The sequence below is a fragment of the Tetranychus urticae genome, chromosome 1 (assembly GCF_039701765.1).
Source record: "Tetranychus urticae isolate SD_2017Ah chromosome 1, NJAU_TeUrti_SD_1.0, whole genome shotgun sequence".
Lineage (NCBI taxonomy): Eukaryota > Metazoa > Arthropoda > Arachnida > Trombidiformes > Tetranychidae > Tetranychus > Tetranychus urticae.
In genome coordinates this window covers 30690385-30708722 of record NC_142958.1, presented here as the reverse complement: position 1 = coordinate 30708722, position 18338 = coordinate 30690385, and the positions used below count along the sequence as shown (strand labels likewise).

The window sequence follows — 18338 nt, the reverse complement described above, 5'->3', positions numbered from 1 at the left end:
ATATGATCCAAGAAATGTGAAGTTATGTGATTACCAGTAGTCAAAATGAATTCAAACCTTGTGCCATTGCATTTGCCTGTTGTGTTTTATCGAGAGCCTTGTATCGAATTTCGGGATTTATGCCGAAATTCCCTGTTCTTCATGCTTATCTTCAATTGGAACCTAAAACTGGTGATCTTTTCCCGAAAATCGAGAAGAATGATTATTTCAAATTAAACATAATTAATAAAAACAGCGATGGAACCCAAGCATTTTCCCAACCAACTTCTTGTGAGTTTATATATCATTTCTAATTATACCATTTCATCGATAGATACTGATGAACTTTCTGATCAACCAATTACAATTTTCACTTTTCCAATCGAAATCAATTATTTCAAAGAAAAAAACTAATTAAGCTAAGAATATCAGTTTTGGCTCTTCATGGTCAATATTTAATGACATAGATATTGTTTTATTAGCTTCGATAGAGACAAGTATCGCATAATGAGCAACATTTTATTATTTGTAATTATATTGAAACATTTCAAGTCAATATCTCTATCCTACTCTTAGGTTTCTTACAGAAGAATAGTAAAATGACCGAGCAAAAAATCACAAAAAGTCATTTTTATCTAGCACAATTAACTTTGCAATGTCAAAACAAAGGCTAAAAGAGCTTGATTTGCTCTTCGAATCAAAATTAAACCTTATTTGAATCACTTTTAAAAATAAACCTTGCTATTATTGGTTGCTGATCATTTTGAACAACAGATTTTAAAGCAGTCAACGAGGTATACTTACACCACCTATATGTACATGCATGTATTTTTATTGCAATCGCGTAACTTGTTATGACAGCTGATTCTAAATCTTTTCATCTTTCTTTCTCTCTTTTTATATCTTGATGAGCAATTTGCCCATTTGTTGTTGATTTTCATAATTATTAACTGTGAATATATATTCTTATTTATGTGGAAATCAGAATCAGAGAGATGTCTTGCAAATTAAAAAAATTGGTAACATTTGAAGATAAATTATCAACTATTAAAAACATCCTTTTTGCTGATGACTTGGACTCACCTGTGCCATGTAAGTTTAATTTTACAGCTTCAATCTACACATTTGACTGCTGAATTTTCAGTCATATTGCTAAATTTCTGTGCCATATTTTGAACTGAATCTAATCTGAATTCTTTCTGTAGCATCTATTGACGACTGGCCTTCCTCTAGCTTTCAAAGTGATCTTGATGGTGATTCATCAAAAGTGAAACTTCCAGGATCATTGAACGATTGTTTAATTTCCACAAGTCCAACTGCTGATATCATAGTATTTGCCAATGATAAAAATGTTGCTGTTTATCGATATCGGGAAGAAGCTGAAACACAGGTAAGCGTAGCTTTATTTATTGGAGAAATGGGATCATGATGGATAAAAGATGATTGCTGCTCTACCTTTTATTTATCCCTTTATTTTCTAATTGATAGATTTGTGGTACAACATTATTTGAACTGGAACCTGGTGAAAAAATAACCTGTGTAACGTGTCTACCATTTGTTTCTCAACAAATCAGCAACCAAGGAGGACTTGACTGGTGTTCAATCATTTTGGGATTCTCATCTGGATTCATCCGGGTTTATACTGAAAACATGAGCTTGCTGCTGTCACAGAAAATTTCTTCAGAACCAGTGACCAACATCAAGATCAACAGTTTTTTCTGTCCTTATACCTCTGGAAGAACCCGTCATTCTGATTGTAGTAAAAATGTGGATGAAATATTCGTCTTTTGTCGAACTGTCTGTATAATCATTGAAGGGTTTGTTTTTTATCAGACTCTTCGTTCTTGTAGGAATTACTTAGCTCGTAATCAAGGTCAATCCATTCCAGATCCTAATATTTCTCCAGAATTCTCATTAAGATTTAAAAGATGGCAATTTAAAGATTTCAACAGAATACTCGATGCAGATAATTGTGGATCACAAGAAATTAGTGATTATGATTATCTTGTTTCTCGGTCAATTACAAAAGGAACATTTGCTAATCCCTATAATCGTCGGAATAATGGAAATTTGATAATATCCGCTGGGGAAGACCCTTTCGTTGGTCTTCGCAGAGCTGACGAGGTATTTGATGAAAACCAACGTTTTATATATTTTACCTTCTAATTGTCTTTATCTTTCCCCCCTGACAGACTGATTCAACAAGTGTCCTCGAAGAGATGACTCAAGCAGTTGTAAATAAAGTAAAGAATGTTTTACCCACTTTTCTACGGAGCAGTGACAAACCAAAACCTAAGATTGATCCTCCACTTGAATTTTCATCAAACTTAGAGTTTTACGATCAATACCGTGTTGGTATGTCTATTACTATATCACCAACTCGTGAACTAGCAACTGTATGCGATGACTTTGGCCGAGTTTGTTTGGTCAATCTCAATGATGGTTTAGTTATTAGAATGTGGAAAGGATATCGAGATGCCCAGTGTGGTTGGATCGAATCTTATGAAGACTCAAGCGATATTCATTCAAGAAAAGCTTTATTTCTATGTATTTATGCTCCCAAAAGAGGTTTATTGGAGTTATGGAGATGCCAACATGGTCCTAGAGTTGAAGCATTTAATGTTGGTAAATCTTGTCGTCTTTTATACTGTGGATATTCAATGCTTGGCCTCAATGATGTTTTGATTAAACAATATCGACAGAATCTTGGCTTATATCTTCAATCTCCAGGCTCCTGTTATCTCTTTGACTATAAATCATGTACTATGTTTACATTTAAAGTGCCCTTCGTCGTAAGTCTAACTGATAGGTTCAGTCAATCAAGCAAGGATGAATTGTTATTCAAAGAATTCAAGAATATTTCCTTCGATGTTAATAATTTTGCAAGTTACGTCAGCCTTTTTGAAAAAATCAAATCCATCAAAATTAAATGGCTGGCTATTCGTCATGTGATTGATAATTCTTTTGTCACCCTAGTCAAAGATCTGTGTCAAAATCTTCTATCAAGTTTACCAATTGATTTGGAAAATATTGAAAATGCACCGAATATTGAACCTTCCATTTTATCTTCTGCTCGTCGGTGTCAAAAGTTGATTCAACTGTGTGACTTTTACTCTTCATTCCATGATTTGGCTTCAAAAATTGATAAAATAGAAATTGTCAACTCGATTCATCAAGATCCACCAGATATTGAAAATCAAGCTGAACTTCTTGGTTGGTCAGCTCGTGATTACGCTCGATTCGTTTCCATCTTTGGTTTTAAAGAAGTTGTGTTACCAGGAAAAATGGTTTCTTTTTCTCCTGATTTTATATCCTTTGCTGATTTAGTTGATTTCTTTTTACCAAATGAACCAGAAACATATCAAAAATCTAGAATGATGCGTAGACCAAGCCCAAAATTATTTAAAAAGCCATCACGACAGTATAAAATTGACCAATTATACAAAGTTGGAGATTTAATTCTTTTTCCTGGTCTTGTTACTGATAATCTGGAAACCTGTACTAATTATATTGAAAAAACAAATTTGATTACACATCAAGAACTTTTATACTGTGTTTTTGCTTCTTGGCTTCATACTGATTTCTCAGCTGACTGGAGACACTGGCCGAGATTCAATCGTTATGTTTTACTTTTGATAGACTTAATGCGACAGCAAAATTCAACAAAACAAGACTATTGGCTCGAAATTTTAAAGACATTATGCTCTCTAATCGCTCAAGCAACCATTATACCTTCAGCATTGATCTCTTCTATGACCTTGTTAACATTTTACTCGCAATACGATTTGTGTGAAGAAACTTCGAAAAAATTGTCACTCAAAGATAAATCTGTGGAAGTCGATGAGATGCCAGAAGAATGGGAAAGCTTATCCATCGTCAAAGAAAAGTTAAATCTTCTCATAAATCAATTAGAATCGACGTTTTTCCTTGATTTAGCCCTTCATTCAAATTTAAATTATAATCCAGGAGACATTTCACTTGCATATCTTAGAGAAAGCCTTCCTGGTATTGTTAGTGAATCAATTGCGAAATGTGCCATTTCATATCCACTCGAACCAAGTATAATATTATCTCTAGAGAATGATGAATTCGACGAAGAAAATCCAACCCCACAGCAAATTTCAACTGCAACCGATGCTGTTACATTGGTAGAACCAAACTCCATTGACACAGAAGTAATTAAACAACTGCTTCATAAAGTCCATGACCATTTTCCTCACAGTATGGACTGTGACACACTCCTAGCGAATTGTGCCTGGGAATGTTTAATTTTATGGGACAAAGATCCAACCACAGATGCAACAACGCAATTGCTTTCTCAATCACTTAAATATCTCGGTCCAGTGTCGAGTGCCTTGTTGAAACATAATCTTGCCTGTCTCATGTGGAAAATAGCAATCCGAAAAAGAATGGAATTATTATGTTGTTTGATTGAGAAAATGGGCAAAACACCTAAAGATAGAATTCTCAAACGTGATTTTGGTTTTGATGAAAGTTCTTTAGAAGATTTCATCAAATTTGTAGTTGAATTGATTGATATTATTACCTACACTCTTGGTCCATCTGAAGCCGACGCAATGCCTATTTTCCGTCTAGATGATTGGTGGAAACATAAAAATTGGTCAAATAGTCAGTTTCCATTGACTTTCGTTGCAATCCAACAAAAACAAGCCGATCCTGATTTAATATATCAGGTGTATGATCTTTGTCTGATAGTTAATTTAATCGTTAACTTTCAGATGAAGCAACATAAACCTTTGTCGCTGTTTCCATTTGATGTACAGAAAGCATTCTTTGGTGAATTATCTAATCCATTAAAAAATATTCAGGCCGATTCCTTGATCACTGAAAATCGGGAAAAATTTTTGCAATCAGCTGCATCAGCAGTCGCTTATTCAGTCCCTCCATCAATGTCATTAATAGGTAATGTATCATTCATTTTTCAAATCATCATTAAGAAAGTTTTTATTAATTTCACCATTTTCTTTTTTACAGAAGAAGAAGTTCAATTATATTCCACCGCTAATCGATGGATTGGAAAAATCGTTTCGCTTTCCAAAAACTGGGACATTCAACCTGACATAGTTCGTCGAAGATATATCTGTGATCTCTATTCAAATTGTTGTGATGCCTTAGCTCAAGAGGTAATATTATTATTTAATGAAAAACCAGTTTGAAACAAAAATAATCTCACGCAATAACATTTATTTTTAATATAATATCATAGGCAATGAATATGGTGAATGATCGTGAAGAATTGGCTGTTGCATTATTAGCTGTAGCTGGTCAACGGATTAATCATTTAATTAAACCAGTAAAGGATAAATTTCTTGCTTCAACGCCAACGTACATAATTTCTTGGCTCGAAAATCTTCAGACAGTGAGTTAAATTTCAAAATTATTATTGCTTTGCATTCGATCCTACAAACTTTTTAATTAATAATCGTTTTTTCGTTTCTTTTTCTTTTTCCAGCAGAAAAATAGTTTAAATCTCAATTTTAATGCTGCATCAACTGCAAAAATGTTGGAATTCATTACGTTATTTATACCCAGTGAGAATAGTAAATGTCGAATCGCAAAAAATTTATTGACAATTGCAAATAGTTTGATTGATTAAAGCTTTTTTTATGCAAACAATGTACAAATGGTGTCACCTTATAAATAAATCTGTAGTCTATTGTATATCAATAGTCTATGATTCCTAATAATTTTTATTGAACATTCTGTATTGTAAATTATTTTTGTCTTTTGTTCGGTTTGTAAATACAACTCTGACTGTAAACCTAAACTAACCTAAATATCCAAAAATTTGAACTAACCCGTTAAACTTTTTTTAGCTAACCGATTAAAATATGATCGAGTGTATACTAATCAAACTTGATTATCATTATCATTGACAATTTGTGAAACTGTTATAACTGGCAATTGAAATACAGTCCCTATCGGTCGTAAACATTGTTTTTGTTTTGCTTTAAACCTACTGTTGATGATACAGACTAAAGATCCAAGAAAAACAATAAGATTTTGTTTAATCAAGGTAAATAACGGTCTTATTTTTCACAAAATTTATTCCTCAGTTTTATAATACTTGGATTCAACCTTTTCTTCTAGATAATAATGGCTTTGGGGTTGACTGAAAGTATTAGTGGTTTCAGTGGACCTATTGCTGAAGAAATGCTACCATCTTTACAGTCCATGGGATGGTCTCATAATGACAGTTTATTTAACTGTCAGGATATGTTTTGTAATTTATTTGATGAAATCGGGCCACCTCCTGATTGGCTTCCACCACCACCACCATTACCACCTCACCTTCTCCAGCTATTGAATGAAAATCATTCTCTGATTGATGAGCGAACAAATGATTGTAACTTCTGTCATATCTTCAGTAGCCCAATGGACTCCGAACTTGTTGTTCCTAAACCAGAATTCAAACCCAATGATTCTTGGTTTTCTTTATTGCTTGGCTCTATTATTGGATCAACGATCCTGTGCATTATTTTGCTTTTCATCCTTTTCAAATTCAGAAAGTAAGTTTTAAAAACCAAAAAGTAGTGTATATGCTTGTAATATATCGCTCATTGAATTTCTTTTTACAGGCGGAAGCTATTTCCTTCTTCAGGTAAATTTCTCTACATTTTTAATTTTAATGACAAAGAAGACAAGAGAAAAAAATTAGGCTGTAATCTACTGCCACTATGTCAACCGATTCATTCTTTGTACTTTGAATAGGATATGCATATGCATTCATATTCAAAGAAAATTTACATTATTTGCTATTCAATCAGATGTTTTCTGATATTTGAGACTATGAAAATATTTATTTGAGTAGTGGAAACAGGGAATTTATTATTCTAATGTACATTTTACGATTATTTAAACTTTAATGCAACTTTCTGTTTTCTCGATTCAGTTTGTGGATTTGATTCTTGTCCTATTTTTCCGGAAAGTATGATGAGAGGGATAAAGACTTCTCCACCACCCTGTGCGCCGTCAGATAATTACATTTCACCTGTTGTAAATGAAAAGTCACCACAAAGTGTGATAACTAATTGTCCAACAAACACTTCAATCTCAAGTAAATATTGGAGACGGAGTGATGAAAATCGAGAATCTCGAGTTGGAAGCAGAAACTCAAGAGAAGCTGATATGGAAGACTATACTAATATACCAGGCGAAGGTAGCTGTACTTCTAGTCCTGTCTACGCTGAACTAGACGCAGCTGGAGTAAATATTAGCCATTCTCAGATCCCAAGTTCGCTTTTATTGAATGGTCCATCACCATATGTTGTTCATACTTACTCTGAAGTTGCCGATGCAATGAGAATGGCAGCTCTTGGTTCATCAACTGCTCTACTTCCTGATACATCATATGACAATGTAGCATATTTACCAACATCAAATAGTGACCATTATCAAGGAAGATCATTGAGAAGGCAACGGTCCGGGTTAGGACACCTTGGAACTGCAGCTCCATTGCTGTCTGCTCATCAACAGATGATTCCTGGCTCACAAATGAACTTCGCATCCAGTGGTCGACCTCATAAAAAACCGAGACCAGTTTATTCTCATCGTACATCCAGAATTAATGTTAGCAACCACCAACAACTACAACAACAACAACAACCAGAAATTGATCCTCGTTTCATGAGCGCTCGACGTTCTGAAGCTGTATATGCTGATTTTCCTCTCGATACGCCATCTTTATCATCTTTTCGAGTCCCTTACTCTGCTAACTATAGAGAGAACCCTAAACGACCTTTACCCGCAGTTCCAGGTGTTCGACTTTGAACGAGTTCATCTCATCAATTATTACCAACTACTAATCAACTACTACTTATTTAACCATTAATCACCAAAACATTTATTTATTATGCTTTCTTCCCAAATCCCTAGCTTCCAAAATCGAACGCAATAATTTATTTATTATTTTTGTAAATATCTGTAAAATAATTTGAAATCATAAACAATTATCTATTCGAATCTAATTATGTATCGGACTTTAGATTAGCAAAATTTTGCAAAAAATTACTTTAAAAATGGTTTATTAATCCACAGATAAAAAATTTTAATGTTATTTCAATTTTTTATTAAACCTGTACCTAAATTATAGCCGTAATTTTATGTTCTATCGCTACAATATTTACTATTCTTTTATCATGAAGCTTGTGTTTGACAGTTATTTATTCACAATTTAAAAATCGTAAAATGGCTACAAATGATTTAAACTCACCGTTCAACACTGTTTTGCCGCAAAAAAAACTTACATTGATTTTTTGATTTCGTTAATTTTCAATTGAACTGACAAGAGCTAAGTGCTTGTATTATATTTTTTCTCAATTATTAATCCAATGTAATCTCCATTTCTAACTACTAATTATGATTAACTATAATAAAAATAACATGCCATTCAATTGTGGAATGACAAAAATTATAATTTCAAACATTTGCATTGATTTGTAAATCTTTAAATCTTTGAACTCAATTTTTCGTAGCAAAAAAAGTTTTTAGTTTGAAATGTAAAACTCTAAAAGTACTTGATTAGGCCAACCTAATTGGTCTAATTGAACTCAAATCTAAATCAATCCAAATGCTCGCAAAATTTTATCTAACTTGTCAAAACTTATTTATCACAATCCAATATAATCCAGCTTATTCAAACCAAATCTGACTATAACTGGGATGACTTGGCAATTAAAATACAAACCCTGATGTTTATTGCCTTATTGGTGGTTATCGTCTACTATTGATTATTTATCTTTTGAATTTCTTTTTTTCCCTTCATTTAGACTATTTTATGTTTAATTATCGAATCAATTTCATTGTTTACAATTAATTCTATACGACTCTTCATCTATACCATATTAAGTTGTTGTAGCATTGTTAGCTAGAACTGTTTTTATTGTGTTAACTAACATTACCATTTGTTGATCCTTCAACTTCAATCCACCAGCTGTAAATATGGTTTATCTCTTTAAATGTTTACTGTTCACTAATGACCCAAGGAAAAAATTAACCCAAATGTTAGGTAAAGTATATTTAAATTTCTAATTGTCCAGTTCTACTTAAATTGATAATTATAATAACATATTTGAATATCTTATTGAGTTCTCTATCGGTTACATAAAAAATGAGTTACAAAACTACAGCTACATGTATCTATCGTCATTAATCTATCATCTGTATTAATTCAGATTTTATGATCATCTTGATATTGAAGAGAATCAAGATGTCCTCCCGTGCTTCCTCCTTAGTTAGGCTTGCTCCTATCAATATAATTAATCTGCTAATAACTTATAAATAACTTATAAATAACAAAGAAACCTTTGCATTTAGAGTTGAGAAAGCTTCAGCTTATCAGTGTGGTTATTGGAAAAAATCTTTAACCATCAAGTGATTACTGTTCATATAGCATGTCAATAGTTATTTGATGGACTAACTCCGTTTGGAAATTTAGTTTTTAATCTTATTTGCATCTTCAATGAACCTAAATAAAACTCTTGAGATGAGAAAAAAAATCCTAACCAGACTTTATCTGCCACCTGATGGAAGCTAAATGAAAATGGGGATGAATGGAAATGTAAACAAATGATGTTCATCTCTACGTAATTATCTCTAATTGTTAATTTTGTTTTCTTTTCTACCTTGTTTTATTTTTTATTCAGTTATATAATTCAAATGGTCTAGTGGTATGCTTCCTGTGGACAATAGGTGTTCACGTTCTTTGATGAACGAAGAAATAATGGCTAACCATGACCCTTTGCCTATTGAGACAGTTGATTCATCTGTTGGCATATCTTCAGAGGACCTTCCTCACTATTTAAAATGTGTTGAATCGATCAAACATATGACTTCATCATTCCTCAAACCTCAACAATCACGTGAGTTTAATTTAATAATTATCCTAGTCTACTATTATCACCTGATACTCTAGAGAGATGCATTTAATAATGATAACGTTTTATCGTTCGATGTATCTAACCTGTTTCACTTTTTTTAAAGTTTATTGGATATTTTTCTCGATCTCTAAATGTATACTAATTGTCACTTGAATCATCATTTATCGTTAACTAACAGATGTTTATTATTTTTCCCAACGATATATTTTTGTATTATAGCACTGTCCCGTCCGATGCAAAGGAAGTTAATTAGTCTCTTGCAATGCCAACTTGTCGAAGGAGAAGGTCGATTACGAGCCATGAGAAATGCTCGATCCATTGGTGAACGAGCCTTATCCGAGCTTCTAATTAAACACCAAGATCCTCGTACTTTGAGGTTAGCTGTACACAAACTAACCAGTTAAATATCAGTGTTCTCATTTTTAATCTATTCATCTTTTAGTGCCAATCTTTGGGCTGCTGTTCGTGCTAGAGGCTGCCAATTCTTGGGACCTGCAATGCAAGAAGAAGTCTTAAGACTCGTTTTGTTAGCTCTTGAGGACGGAAGTGCTCTTTCGCGCAAAGTTCTTGTTATGTTTGTTGTCCAAAGATTGTCACCTCATTTTCCTCACCAAGCCAGCAAAACTGCAATTGGTCATGTTATCCAATTGTTATATCGAGCCAGTTGCTTTAAGGTAAGCTTATCGTTATTTTTCTCCATGTTTAATATTCTTCATTTACCTTGTTCATTCTGTTACAAAGATAACTCTTTCTAAATCATCCTTCAAATATTCATGTTGCTCCCTTTTTGTTTGTTATGTTCACTAATTTTCCCTCTTTTCATTATCTGATTCTGTTAAAATCATGTGATTATATCTGTATCAACATCAGCTAACTAAACGAGACGGCGATTCAAGTTTGATGCAACTTAAAGAAGAGTATCGCAGCTATGATGCCTTAAGAAGAGAACATGATAATCAAATTGTTACAATTGCGCTGGAAGCTGGCTTACGAATCTCTCCGGACCAATGGTCATCACTTCTTTATGGGGATTCTGCACACAAATCGCACATGCAATCCATAATAGATTCTGTAAGTTAACCTGAACTCAATTGATTAACTACTATTTGATTTTGCTAGAAACTTGTGTTAATCTTAATCTCATGTTTTATTTGAACAGCTACAATCACCATCATCTTTTCAGCAATCAATTACTGAGCTAATGGCTGCACTTCAACGTACAGGTGATCCTGCAGGGCTAACCAACCTTAAAGAACACTTTGAAAGGTTAGCTAACATCGATTTGGGCATAAATAATGGTTAGTTGACGTTTATATTTAAATATTAACTGTTGCTCTATATTCATGCAATTAATTTACTTTATCAACTTCTTTTTCATATTAGAGCATCCAGTTCATCCATCCCATTTTGATTTAGCCTCAATCCTTGAATCATCAAAAATTGTGACATCTCGGTTAATTGAGTTCTTGCACAACCATTCCTCTGGATTGTTCCGATCTAATACAAATCATCGACTGTCACTTTCAATCCCGACTAATTTAACTCAAAATCGTGTTGGCCGAGTGAAATCACTTCCCATTGTTTCATCTAACATGAGCCAACAATCTTCATCACCAATTCAAAGTCCCACAGAGAAAATAACTTTTCAATTTATTCCATCTCAGCCAAAAGACATTGTTAATCATCGACCTTGCTCTTCCATAATTGCCAATAGAAACTCATATCTTCCTCACCCACATCAATTAACACCAACGACACCTCCCATCCCTTTGACCTCATATAGCCCAACAACCTTTCCTCCGCCACCTAACAACCATCCTCACCATCATCACATAACTGTCTCTCCTTCTTACCTGATTGCTGGCCATTCAAATTTCCCACTAGATAGTGAATCAGTCGCATCCAACTCTATTACTCTGGCAACTATTCCTACTATCCTGCTTGATCCTAACTCAGGTCATCAACACCCTAGTCCTGGACCCACGGCCATATTAAACTCATCCAAGTTGACCGGGATTATAACTCCAATCTCACTTAAAACTGATCCCAATTTATCATCATCTACTTCACGTCCACCTTTTTCTCTACCTACTGCCGCACTGCCTTCCGACGATGATCAATTCATACCTTTTGATGAAAGACCCTTCGTCTCAAAATATGGTCCTATCTCTCGAGCTATGAATCTTATCAATACACCAACAGTTGCCAGTCCAGGTTCTAACTCTCAACGAGTATGTAACAACAATAATTTTATCGGAAACAGTACTACGGAAACACAACCCACCAATGTAATACTTGGACGACCACTTCCTTCTCTAACACTCATTCAGCCTCTTCAGCAATTGGTACTAACAGCCACATCTGCAATGCTAACTGAAGACTCTCAAACATTTAGCCATAATCAAACGGATCGACTCCAAGACAATCCTTATCCAGATGGATCAGCTGTTCGTCAAGTTAACAATGTTGCTCTTGCTATATCATTAGCTTAAAGATTATCATCGTTCGATATAAAATTTTCACAAAGAAACACAAATCTAACTCGTAATCATCTAATCAAATTATTGGAATGAGATCGTGATTGGTCTAATCGTTAATCATACAGAATCATATTCTCCAAAAATCGCTTATAAATGCCATCAAGAATTGATTAAAAACTCAAATGACTAGTGTGGTTATATAATTACAATTATAATTTTACGAAAAAAAGGTGAAAGCATGAAAAGATACCTCAATTTACAAAGCTTCTCAATTTTGCTCATTATTTTCCAAAGTCTATTGTTGTCCCAATGTAAACCATTCATTCTCATCTAAACGTTGCGATTTATTTTTTATATTAACCAATCGATTGCGTCCTAAAGTGAATCTTTTAATTTATTACTTAAAACCCAGAACGATTCATTATTACTGAACTCATGTCGAGACAGACTCAACTTTCAACTACATATAGCCTTTGTTTATAGTTACAGGGAAAAGGAAAATTTCTGATTACTCTAATCGACCAGTTTCCATGAATTTATTAAAGTACAGAGAGGATTCTTCACTCCAGAAAAATGAGAAAAATTGAACAAAATAAATTTTAGTTAAACTGTAATTTACTGAATTTGAATTTGCAAATTCGAGTAGAAATGACGGAGTCTTAGAAAACACTAAAAATAATTACCGAGCTTTTTGTCAGTCAGTCAAAATTTGAAAACTGTAGTTTATTAGATATCTAATTAAAATGTTTCATACTTAATGTTAATATTTGGCGTGTATTGGCGTTTAAAAGGTATATTCCTACGAGGGAAAAATTCATGGGTTTATGGCGGGGTTTCAAGTATTTTCATCCTTTTCAATCAATCTAAAGTTTAACAAGTCGGGTTTGTCAGTGGAACTCTTGAATTATATTTGTATGTTACTTGATTAAATTGTTGCGTTAATGAATCGCATTGTCAAATTTTGATGAATGTTGGAGATCAATACTGATATGTATCGAGTTTTATTTGTATGAAATACTAAAAGTTCAGTTGATAAACAGTCAAAATTGAATAAACCAAGAAATAGTTCTTTTACCTTATAACAGGATCCATTTTCACCCCCCTCTCCCATTATCTCCATCTTTATTTCTCTCTTTCGCTCTCTCATTTTCTCCCTTTTTGTCTTTCTTTTCTTTTTGTCTGCACCAGTCAGATGGAGTAAAAACATGATGTTTGAATGGTTTTAATATTAGCGTCTTCACATTAAAACCTTTGATATTTACTCTGTGCAGGATTATTAGTTTATGAATCTTTCATGTTTTATATTTGGTGTCATTTGTGAATTCAATTTATCCTGGATTAATCTCAAGATATCACTCGAATCGCGTTAGTCTTTGAAAAAGGTATGACTTCATTTACTACCTATCTTTATCTTTTTTTTATGTTTAGTCTTTCTCCTGCTGTTTATTCAGTTCTTTATTTTTAAGACAGAATTGTAACTTTTCGAATATTTCCGCAATTTTCCTGATGATTTCTAATTTAAATAATATGCAGTTCATCCTACACATGTCAACTCTGTTGAAGTTTCAATGTTTAACATTAGGGTTACGTTGGTGTTTTTATTTTCTCATTCACCATCCATTTCTTTGCCTATTTTTCTCTCACACTCTTCATCTTTCTCTTTCTTTACATTTCTCTTTTTATCTTTTCACTTCATCATCCTTATCCTCTCCATTTCATCTTGTTTCAGACTCTGTTTAGTTTCGTCTAGATTCAATCGACTGTTCTCGGAATGATTATATTTCTGTCAGGTGAAGAAATAATGTTAACCAGAACATACTTATATCAAATGTATTACTCGTTAAACTCTATGACACATTAAAAGTTTGGTTGGTGCAGCCAAACAAGTAACTCGATAAATCGCATTTCTTTCCGAAAATCTTGATTAATGAGTTTCCATTTCATAGAAGTTGGATTAGAATAAAAAACATTGAAAGCAGATGATCGTCAGTAGCTTTGCCATCGATATTAACAGAGATCATTGGCATGTAATCAGATAATTTGGAACATCTGATTTCAACTATTTTCATTGTGAATAGTTTACTTCTCAAAAGTCCATATGCTAACTGTAAACAGTGGAAGTGCCCATCAGCCTCTATGAGGGGCCGTTGAAAAAGTACCCCCACTATCTAGCATATTTACTCAACTCTGATTTCACAAGCATAATTTGATTTGTATTTATCATATTTACACTTATCTGTTCATTTTATCATTATCTGCATATTATTGATTGCTTTAATGTGTTAATCTCATGATTGAATCCTTATTTCTGCCATTTTCCCATTTCTCATCATCTTATGTTTCTCTTTTGCTCGTTTATAGTGGTAAAATCATTTCTTGTGACTGCTGTTTAGTTGTATAATAATATCTACCTGTGGCGATGTTCATCTCGATTGTTTGGATATGAGTCTATATGAAAATAACACCACAAATGCCTCTGTTCACCAAGTCCACCATCAAAATCATTCACCATTAATCGACTCCAATTATCCAATCTTCTATGGCGAATTGGTCATTCTAGGGTTAGTCATTTCCGTACCCATAAGTTGGGAAAATGTTGCTTTATATTTTATTTGCTAAAATATTCTGTTAATTTTTTTTTGTTTCTGGCCGATAGATATAATGGGAATCTTCCACATGGAGAGAAAGGTCGTCGTCGTAGTAAATTCATTTTAACGCAACGTAATGTACCAAATGGTGTGAAAAAATCAAAACATTATGTGGTCAAACAACCTCAACAGACAAAAGTAAGTAAATCTTAACCTAAAATCGTCCTTTTCATTAGATTTTCTAAACTTTATATTCAAATTTGTTAATTTATTTCGTTATTATCGTTATTTTGTTATAGGCTATCCAGGATAAGGGAAAACATTCAATTTCTTACACATTATCTCGCACCCAAGCTGTGATAGTCGAGTACACTCCTGATAATGAGACCGACATGTTCCAGGTTAAGTATATGATTCTTGATTTCATCTTAACCTTTCATCTATCTCATTTTCCAGTTCTCTTATGCTTCCTGCTACTCATATTTTTCTTGATTGCCCTCTTCCGATCTTCCTTTTATAACATGATGCTGGTTGGATCAGGAAAAACCGTTTCAACAAGATTTTCCCTTTGCTTACCCCAAGCTCTTCAATTTGATTAGTTTTTTCTTTCTTTCTAATCCTGTTCTTATTTGTTTCTTTTCACCCATCCGCATCTTAAATAACCAACAACTTATAGATCGGTCGCTCATCAGAAAGTCCAATTGACTTTGTTGTCATTGACACAGTCTCTCCAGATAAACCAGTTGGAGATACTCTGGCTCAGCAAAGTACTATATCAAGATTTGCATGCAGGATACTCGTTGAAAGGAATCCTCCTTACACTGCTCGTATTTATGCTGCCGGATTTGATTCTTCGCGTAACATTTTTCTCGGCGAGAAGGCAACAAAATGGCAACATGACGGAGAAATGGACGGCTTAACTACCAATGGCATACTTATAATGCACCCCAAGACAACCTTTTGTTCAAATGGAAATGTGATTGATGATATACCAAACAGCGGCCAGAAATATTGCCTCTGGAGAGAAGTCTCTGTCTGTGGTGGAATTTATGCGATTCGTGAAACTCGATCAGCTTCAGAAAAAGGTGATAAAATTGATTTGGAAACCAATATTTTGAAAGATGGCACTTTAATTGATCTCTGCGGTGCAACACTTATTTGGCGATCTGCGGAAGGACTTTTACGATCACCAACCAAGAAAAGTTTGGAAGATATGATTGATGATCTGAATGCAGCTCGACCACAATGCCCAGTAGGACTGAATACCCTTGTTATATCAAGAAAAAGCTCAACTTTATGTGAAAAAGAGAAACAACCTTATGTTTATCTTAACTGTGGGCATGTTCAAGGTTTACACGATTGGGGCCAAAGTAAAAATTCCAATGCGCGAACTTGTCCAATGTGTCTCAGTGTTGGTCCAGTGGTTAGATTAACCATGGGAATCGAATCTTCATTTTACGTTGATTGTTCATCGCCAACATTCGCATTTAATCCTTGTGGTCACATGGCATCTGAAAGAACAGTCAGGTAATTGTTCAACATCTTTTACACTCTTTGATTATCGTTGCCTAAATATCCCGTCAAAAACATTTTGTCCTTGATTCAACTTTACTCTCGCTCTTAAGTTTTTAAAAATTTGAATGCTGATCGATTTTCATGAACAGTTACTTTGCTTAACCTTGCATGATATTCAATTTGACTTTTTTTCTGTTCAACTACTGAATCATTTCATTCTTTTTTATCCTAATTTTTTTCAATTTGAATGTTGATACAATTTTCAATTTGAGGTTTTGTTTTTTAATTATACCGTTTATGCTTGAAATTTATAGACAGTTTCCATTATCCTGAAATCAACTTATCAAATTGGTTCAGTTGATGAAAATTGGACTTGTTTTTCAGCAATTCAACTTTCATTCTCAACAAAAAAAAACAATTAACTCTACCGGTAGTTTTTCCCTGCTGTAGCCATTATTTTATAATCCAACTTTAACCCAAACAATTAAATCCTGATTATTTAGTGAATTGTTACGTGTTAGTTGTTTTTTTATATAACTACCTTTTCCCTACATTCACCTATTAAAACCTTTTCAACATTTTTGTAAAATGTTTCAATCATTTTAACTGCTTCTAATCACTTTTTTGCAATTGTATCAATTCAGATTTTGGTCGTCAATAGCAATACCTCACGGTACCAATGGTTTTCATGCAATGTGTCCTTTTTGTGGAACTCCAGTTTCTGGTAAATTGGGCTTTGTGCGATTAATATTTCAAGATCATGTTGATTAAGACCTTAATTAACTGAGATCAATATATCTTATCGGATAAATCGCAGTGAACACACAATTTTATCGTGTGTATTTAATAATATATCATACATATGGTAATTTAATATGTACATGATAACGATACTAGCCAATGAAGTGCATCCAGCATTAATTTCTTAATTGTATTTCTATTTCACTCGCAATGTATACATAAACATTCACACACACACATACACCAAACTTACTTACTCATAACATTTACCTTTTAATCAGATCATAATTAATGATGGAAGTACATTTAAAAAATGATCATCATTACTGTTTCATGTACAGTGAATCTTTTTTCGTAGCAAACAATTTCAAAGAATGGTTATTTTTCATTACCGACATGATTTTTTGTCTTTTAAGTAAAAATCGCTAATAAATAATAAATAATTTCACCAATAATGATTCACAATGATTACTTTTAAAGGTTCAACCAAAAGCTAATTTCCAATTCCAATTCCAAGAAGAAAGATTTCACTTTTTTCACAATTTGTATCATGATTAATTCATATAATAAAGCTACCTAAAAATGAAACAATTTTCTCACAAATTTATATACAATTTAGAGGTTCAGAGAATCCAAGCTTTTGAAGATAAGCGTTATATTGATTATTATGGACTAAACATTTTAGATTAACTTATTTCACCGATTTCTTGCTTCCTGTTGCATAAATTATTTCAATTTATTGCCCTCATCTGATCACTAAATTGATCCTGAAGTTGAACCGAAAAAAGGTTTTTTCACTTTTTCTCGGCTTTAGTTGACTAAACCTTGTCCTTGATTCAACTTATCTAAAGGCTTCGAAATGCTGATCAATTTTCATGAACAATCGTTTTGTCTAACCTTGCATCGTATTCATTTCATTTGTTGGCTGTTTGCTGAATCATTACAATTTTTTAGTCTGCAATTTTTTCATCTCGAATTTTTAAAATTTTGATAATTTCTTTATTTAATCAAACTGCTATTAAACTGACATTTGTATTCAAAGCTGAATTCAGTCAATAACATTTCTTCCGCTTCATCAAATATAAACTTCTGCAAACCAACTTTCTCCTCTTAACCTAACCCAAACTAACGCTTTA

The 18338-nt window shown here is 33.2% G+C and overlaps 4 protein-coding genes across 6 annotated transcripts; all 4 read left to right on the top strand.

The window, feature by feature from the left end:
* Positions 1 to 554: 554 nt before the first annotated feature.
* Rab3-GAP (Rab3 GTPase activating protein) lies at positions 555 to 5687 on the top strand. 2 transcript variants are annotated; one of them, XM_015928947.3, is made up of 7 exons: positions 555 to 1071; positions 1185 to 1369; positions 1468 to 2103; positions 2172 to 4902; positions 4975 to 5123; positions 5207 to 5359; positions 5456 to 5687. In XM_015928947.3, exons 1-7 carry the CDS (start codon positions 975 to 977, stop codon positions 5594 to 5596), a joined length of 4092 nt encoding a protein of 1363 aa, XP_015784433.2. In that variant the 5' UTR covers positions 555 to 974; the 3' UTR covers positions 5597 to 5687. The 2 variants fall into 2 exon arrangements, with proteins under 2 accessions (XP_015784433.2, XP_015784432.2); XM_015928946.3 differs by having other exon boundaries at positions 5453 to 5687.
* Positions 5688 to 5856: 169 nt separating this feature from the next.
* Positions 5857 to 8098, top strand: LOC107362127 (uncharacterized). The gene is made up of 4 exons (XM_015929138.3): positions 5857 to 6016; positions 6091 to 6509; positions 6579 to 6601; positions 6893 to 8098. Exons 1-4 carry the CDS (start codon positions 5966 to 5968, stop codon positions 7768 to 7770), a joined length of 1371 nt encoding a protein of 456 aa, XP_015784624.2. The 5' UTR covers positions 5857 to 5965; the 3' UTR covers positions 7771 to 8098.
* A 597-nt stretch (positions 8099 to 8695) lies between these two features.
* On the top strand, positions 8696 to 12722 carry LOC107361931 (uncharacterized). Its single transcript, XM_015928882.3, has 7 exons — positions 8696 to 9007; positions 9645 to 9860; positions 10098 to 10254; positions 10321 to 10552; positions 10749 to 10949; positions 11038 to 11176; positions 11262 to 12722. Exons 2-7 carry the CDS (start codon positions 9671 to 9673, stop codon positions 12368 to 12370), a joined length of 2028 nt encoding a protein of 675 aa, XP_015784368.2. The 5' UTR covers positions 8696 to 9007; positions 9645 to 9670; the 3' UTR covers positions 12371 to 12722.
* Positions 12723 to 13557: 835 nt separating this feature from the next.
* Positions 13558 to 17657, top strand: Pli (E3 ubiquitin-protein ligase pellino). 2 transcript variants are annotated; one of them, XM_015928885.2, is made up of 6 exons: positions 13558 to 13740; positions 14720 to 14919; positions 15015 to 15144; positions 15246 to 15347; positions 15623 to 16473; positions 17106 to 17657. In XM_015928885.2, the coding sequence occupies exons 2-6, from the start codon at positions 14801 to 14803 to the stop codon at positions 17230 to 17232; spliced, it is 1329 nt and encodes a 442-aa protein (XP_015784371.1). In that variant the 5' UTR covers positions 13558 to 13740; positions 14720 to 14800; the 3' UTR covers positions 17233 to 17657. The 2 variants fall into 2 exon arrangements, with proteins under 2 accessions (XP_015784371.1, XP_089122555.1); XM_089266429.1 differs by lacking the exon at positions 13558 to 13740 and having other exon boundaries at positions 14705 to 14919.
* Positions 17658 to 18338: the final 681 nt, after the last annotated feature.

Bases quoted from the DNA above. Each gene is read 5' to 3' on its own strand.
- Rab3-GAP (XM_015928946.3), top strand. From the start codon at position 975: ATGTCTTGCAAATTAAAAAAATTGGTAACATTTGAAGATAAATTATCA. The intron at 1,072-1,184 runs GTAAGTTTAATT...TTCTTTCTGTAG, and splicing joins CTTGGACTCACCTGTGCCAT to CATCTATTGACGACTGGCCT. The intron at 4,903-4,974 runs GTAATGTATCAT...TCTTTTTTACAG, and splicing joins TCCATCAATGTCATTAATAG to AAGAAGAAGTTCAATTATAT.
- LOC107362127 (XM_015929138.3), top strand. From the start codon at position 5,966: ATGATACAGACTAAAGATCCAAGAAAAACAATAAGATTTTGTTTAATC. The intron at 6,510-6,578 runs GTAAGTTTTAAA...TTCTTTTTACAG, and splicing joins ATCCTTTTCAAATTCAGAAA to GCGGAAGCTATTTCCTTCTT. The intron at 6,602-6,892 runs GTAAATTTCTCT...TTCTCGATTCAG, and splicing joins GAAGCTATTTCCTTCTTCAG to TTTGTGGATTTGATTCTTGT.
- LOC107361931 (XM_015928882.3), top strand. From the start codon at position 9,671: ATGCTTCCTGTGGACAATAGGTGTTCACGTTCTTTGATGAACGAAGAA. The intron at 10,553-10,748 runs GTAAGCTTATCG...TATCAACATCAG, and splicing joins ATCGAGCCAGTTGCTTTAAG to CTAACTAAACGAGACGGCGA. The intron at 10,950-11,037 runs GTAAGTTAACCT...TTATTTGAACAG, and splicing joins TGCAATCCATAATAGATTCT to CTACAATCACCATCATCTTT.
- Pli (XM_015928885.2), top strand. From the start codon at position 14,801: ATGAGTCTATATGAAAATAACACCACAAATGCCTCTGTTCACCAAGTC. The intron at 14,920-15,014 runs GTTAGTCATTTC...TCTGGCCGATAG, and splicing joins GGCGAATTGGTCATTCTAGG to ATATAATGGGAATCTTCCAC. The intron at 15,145-15,245 runs GTAAGTAAATCT...ATTTTGTTATAG, and splicing joins AACAACCTCAACAGACAAAA to GCTATCCAGGATAAGGGAAA.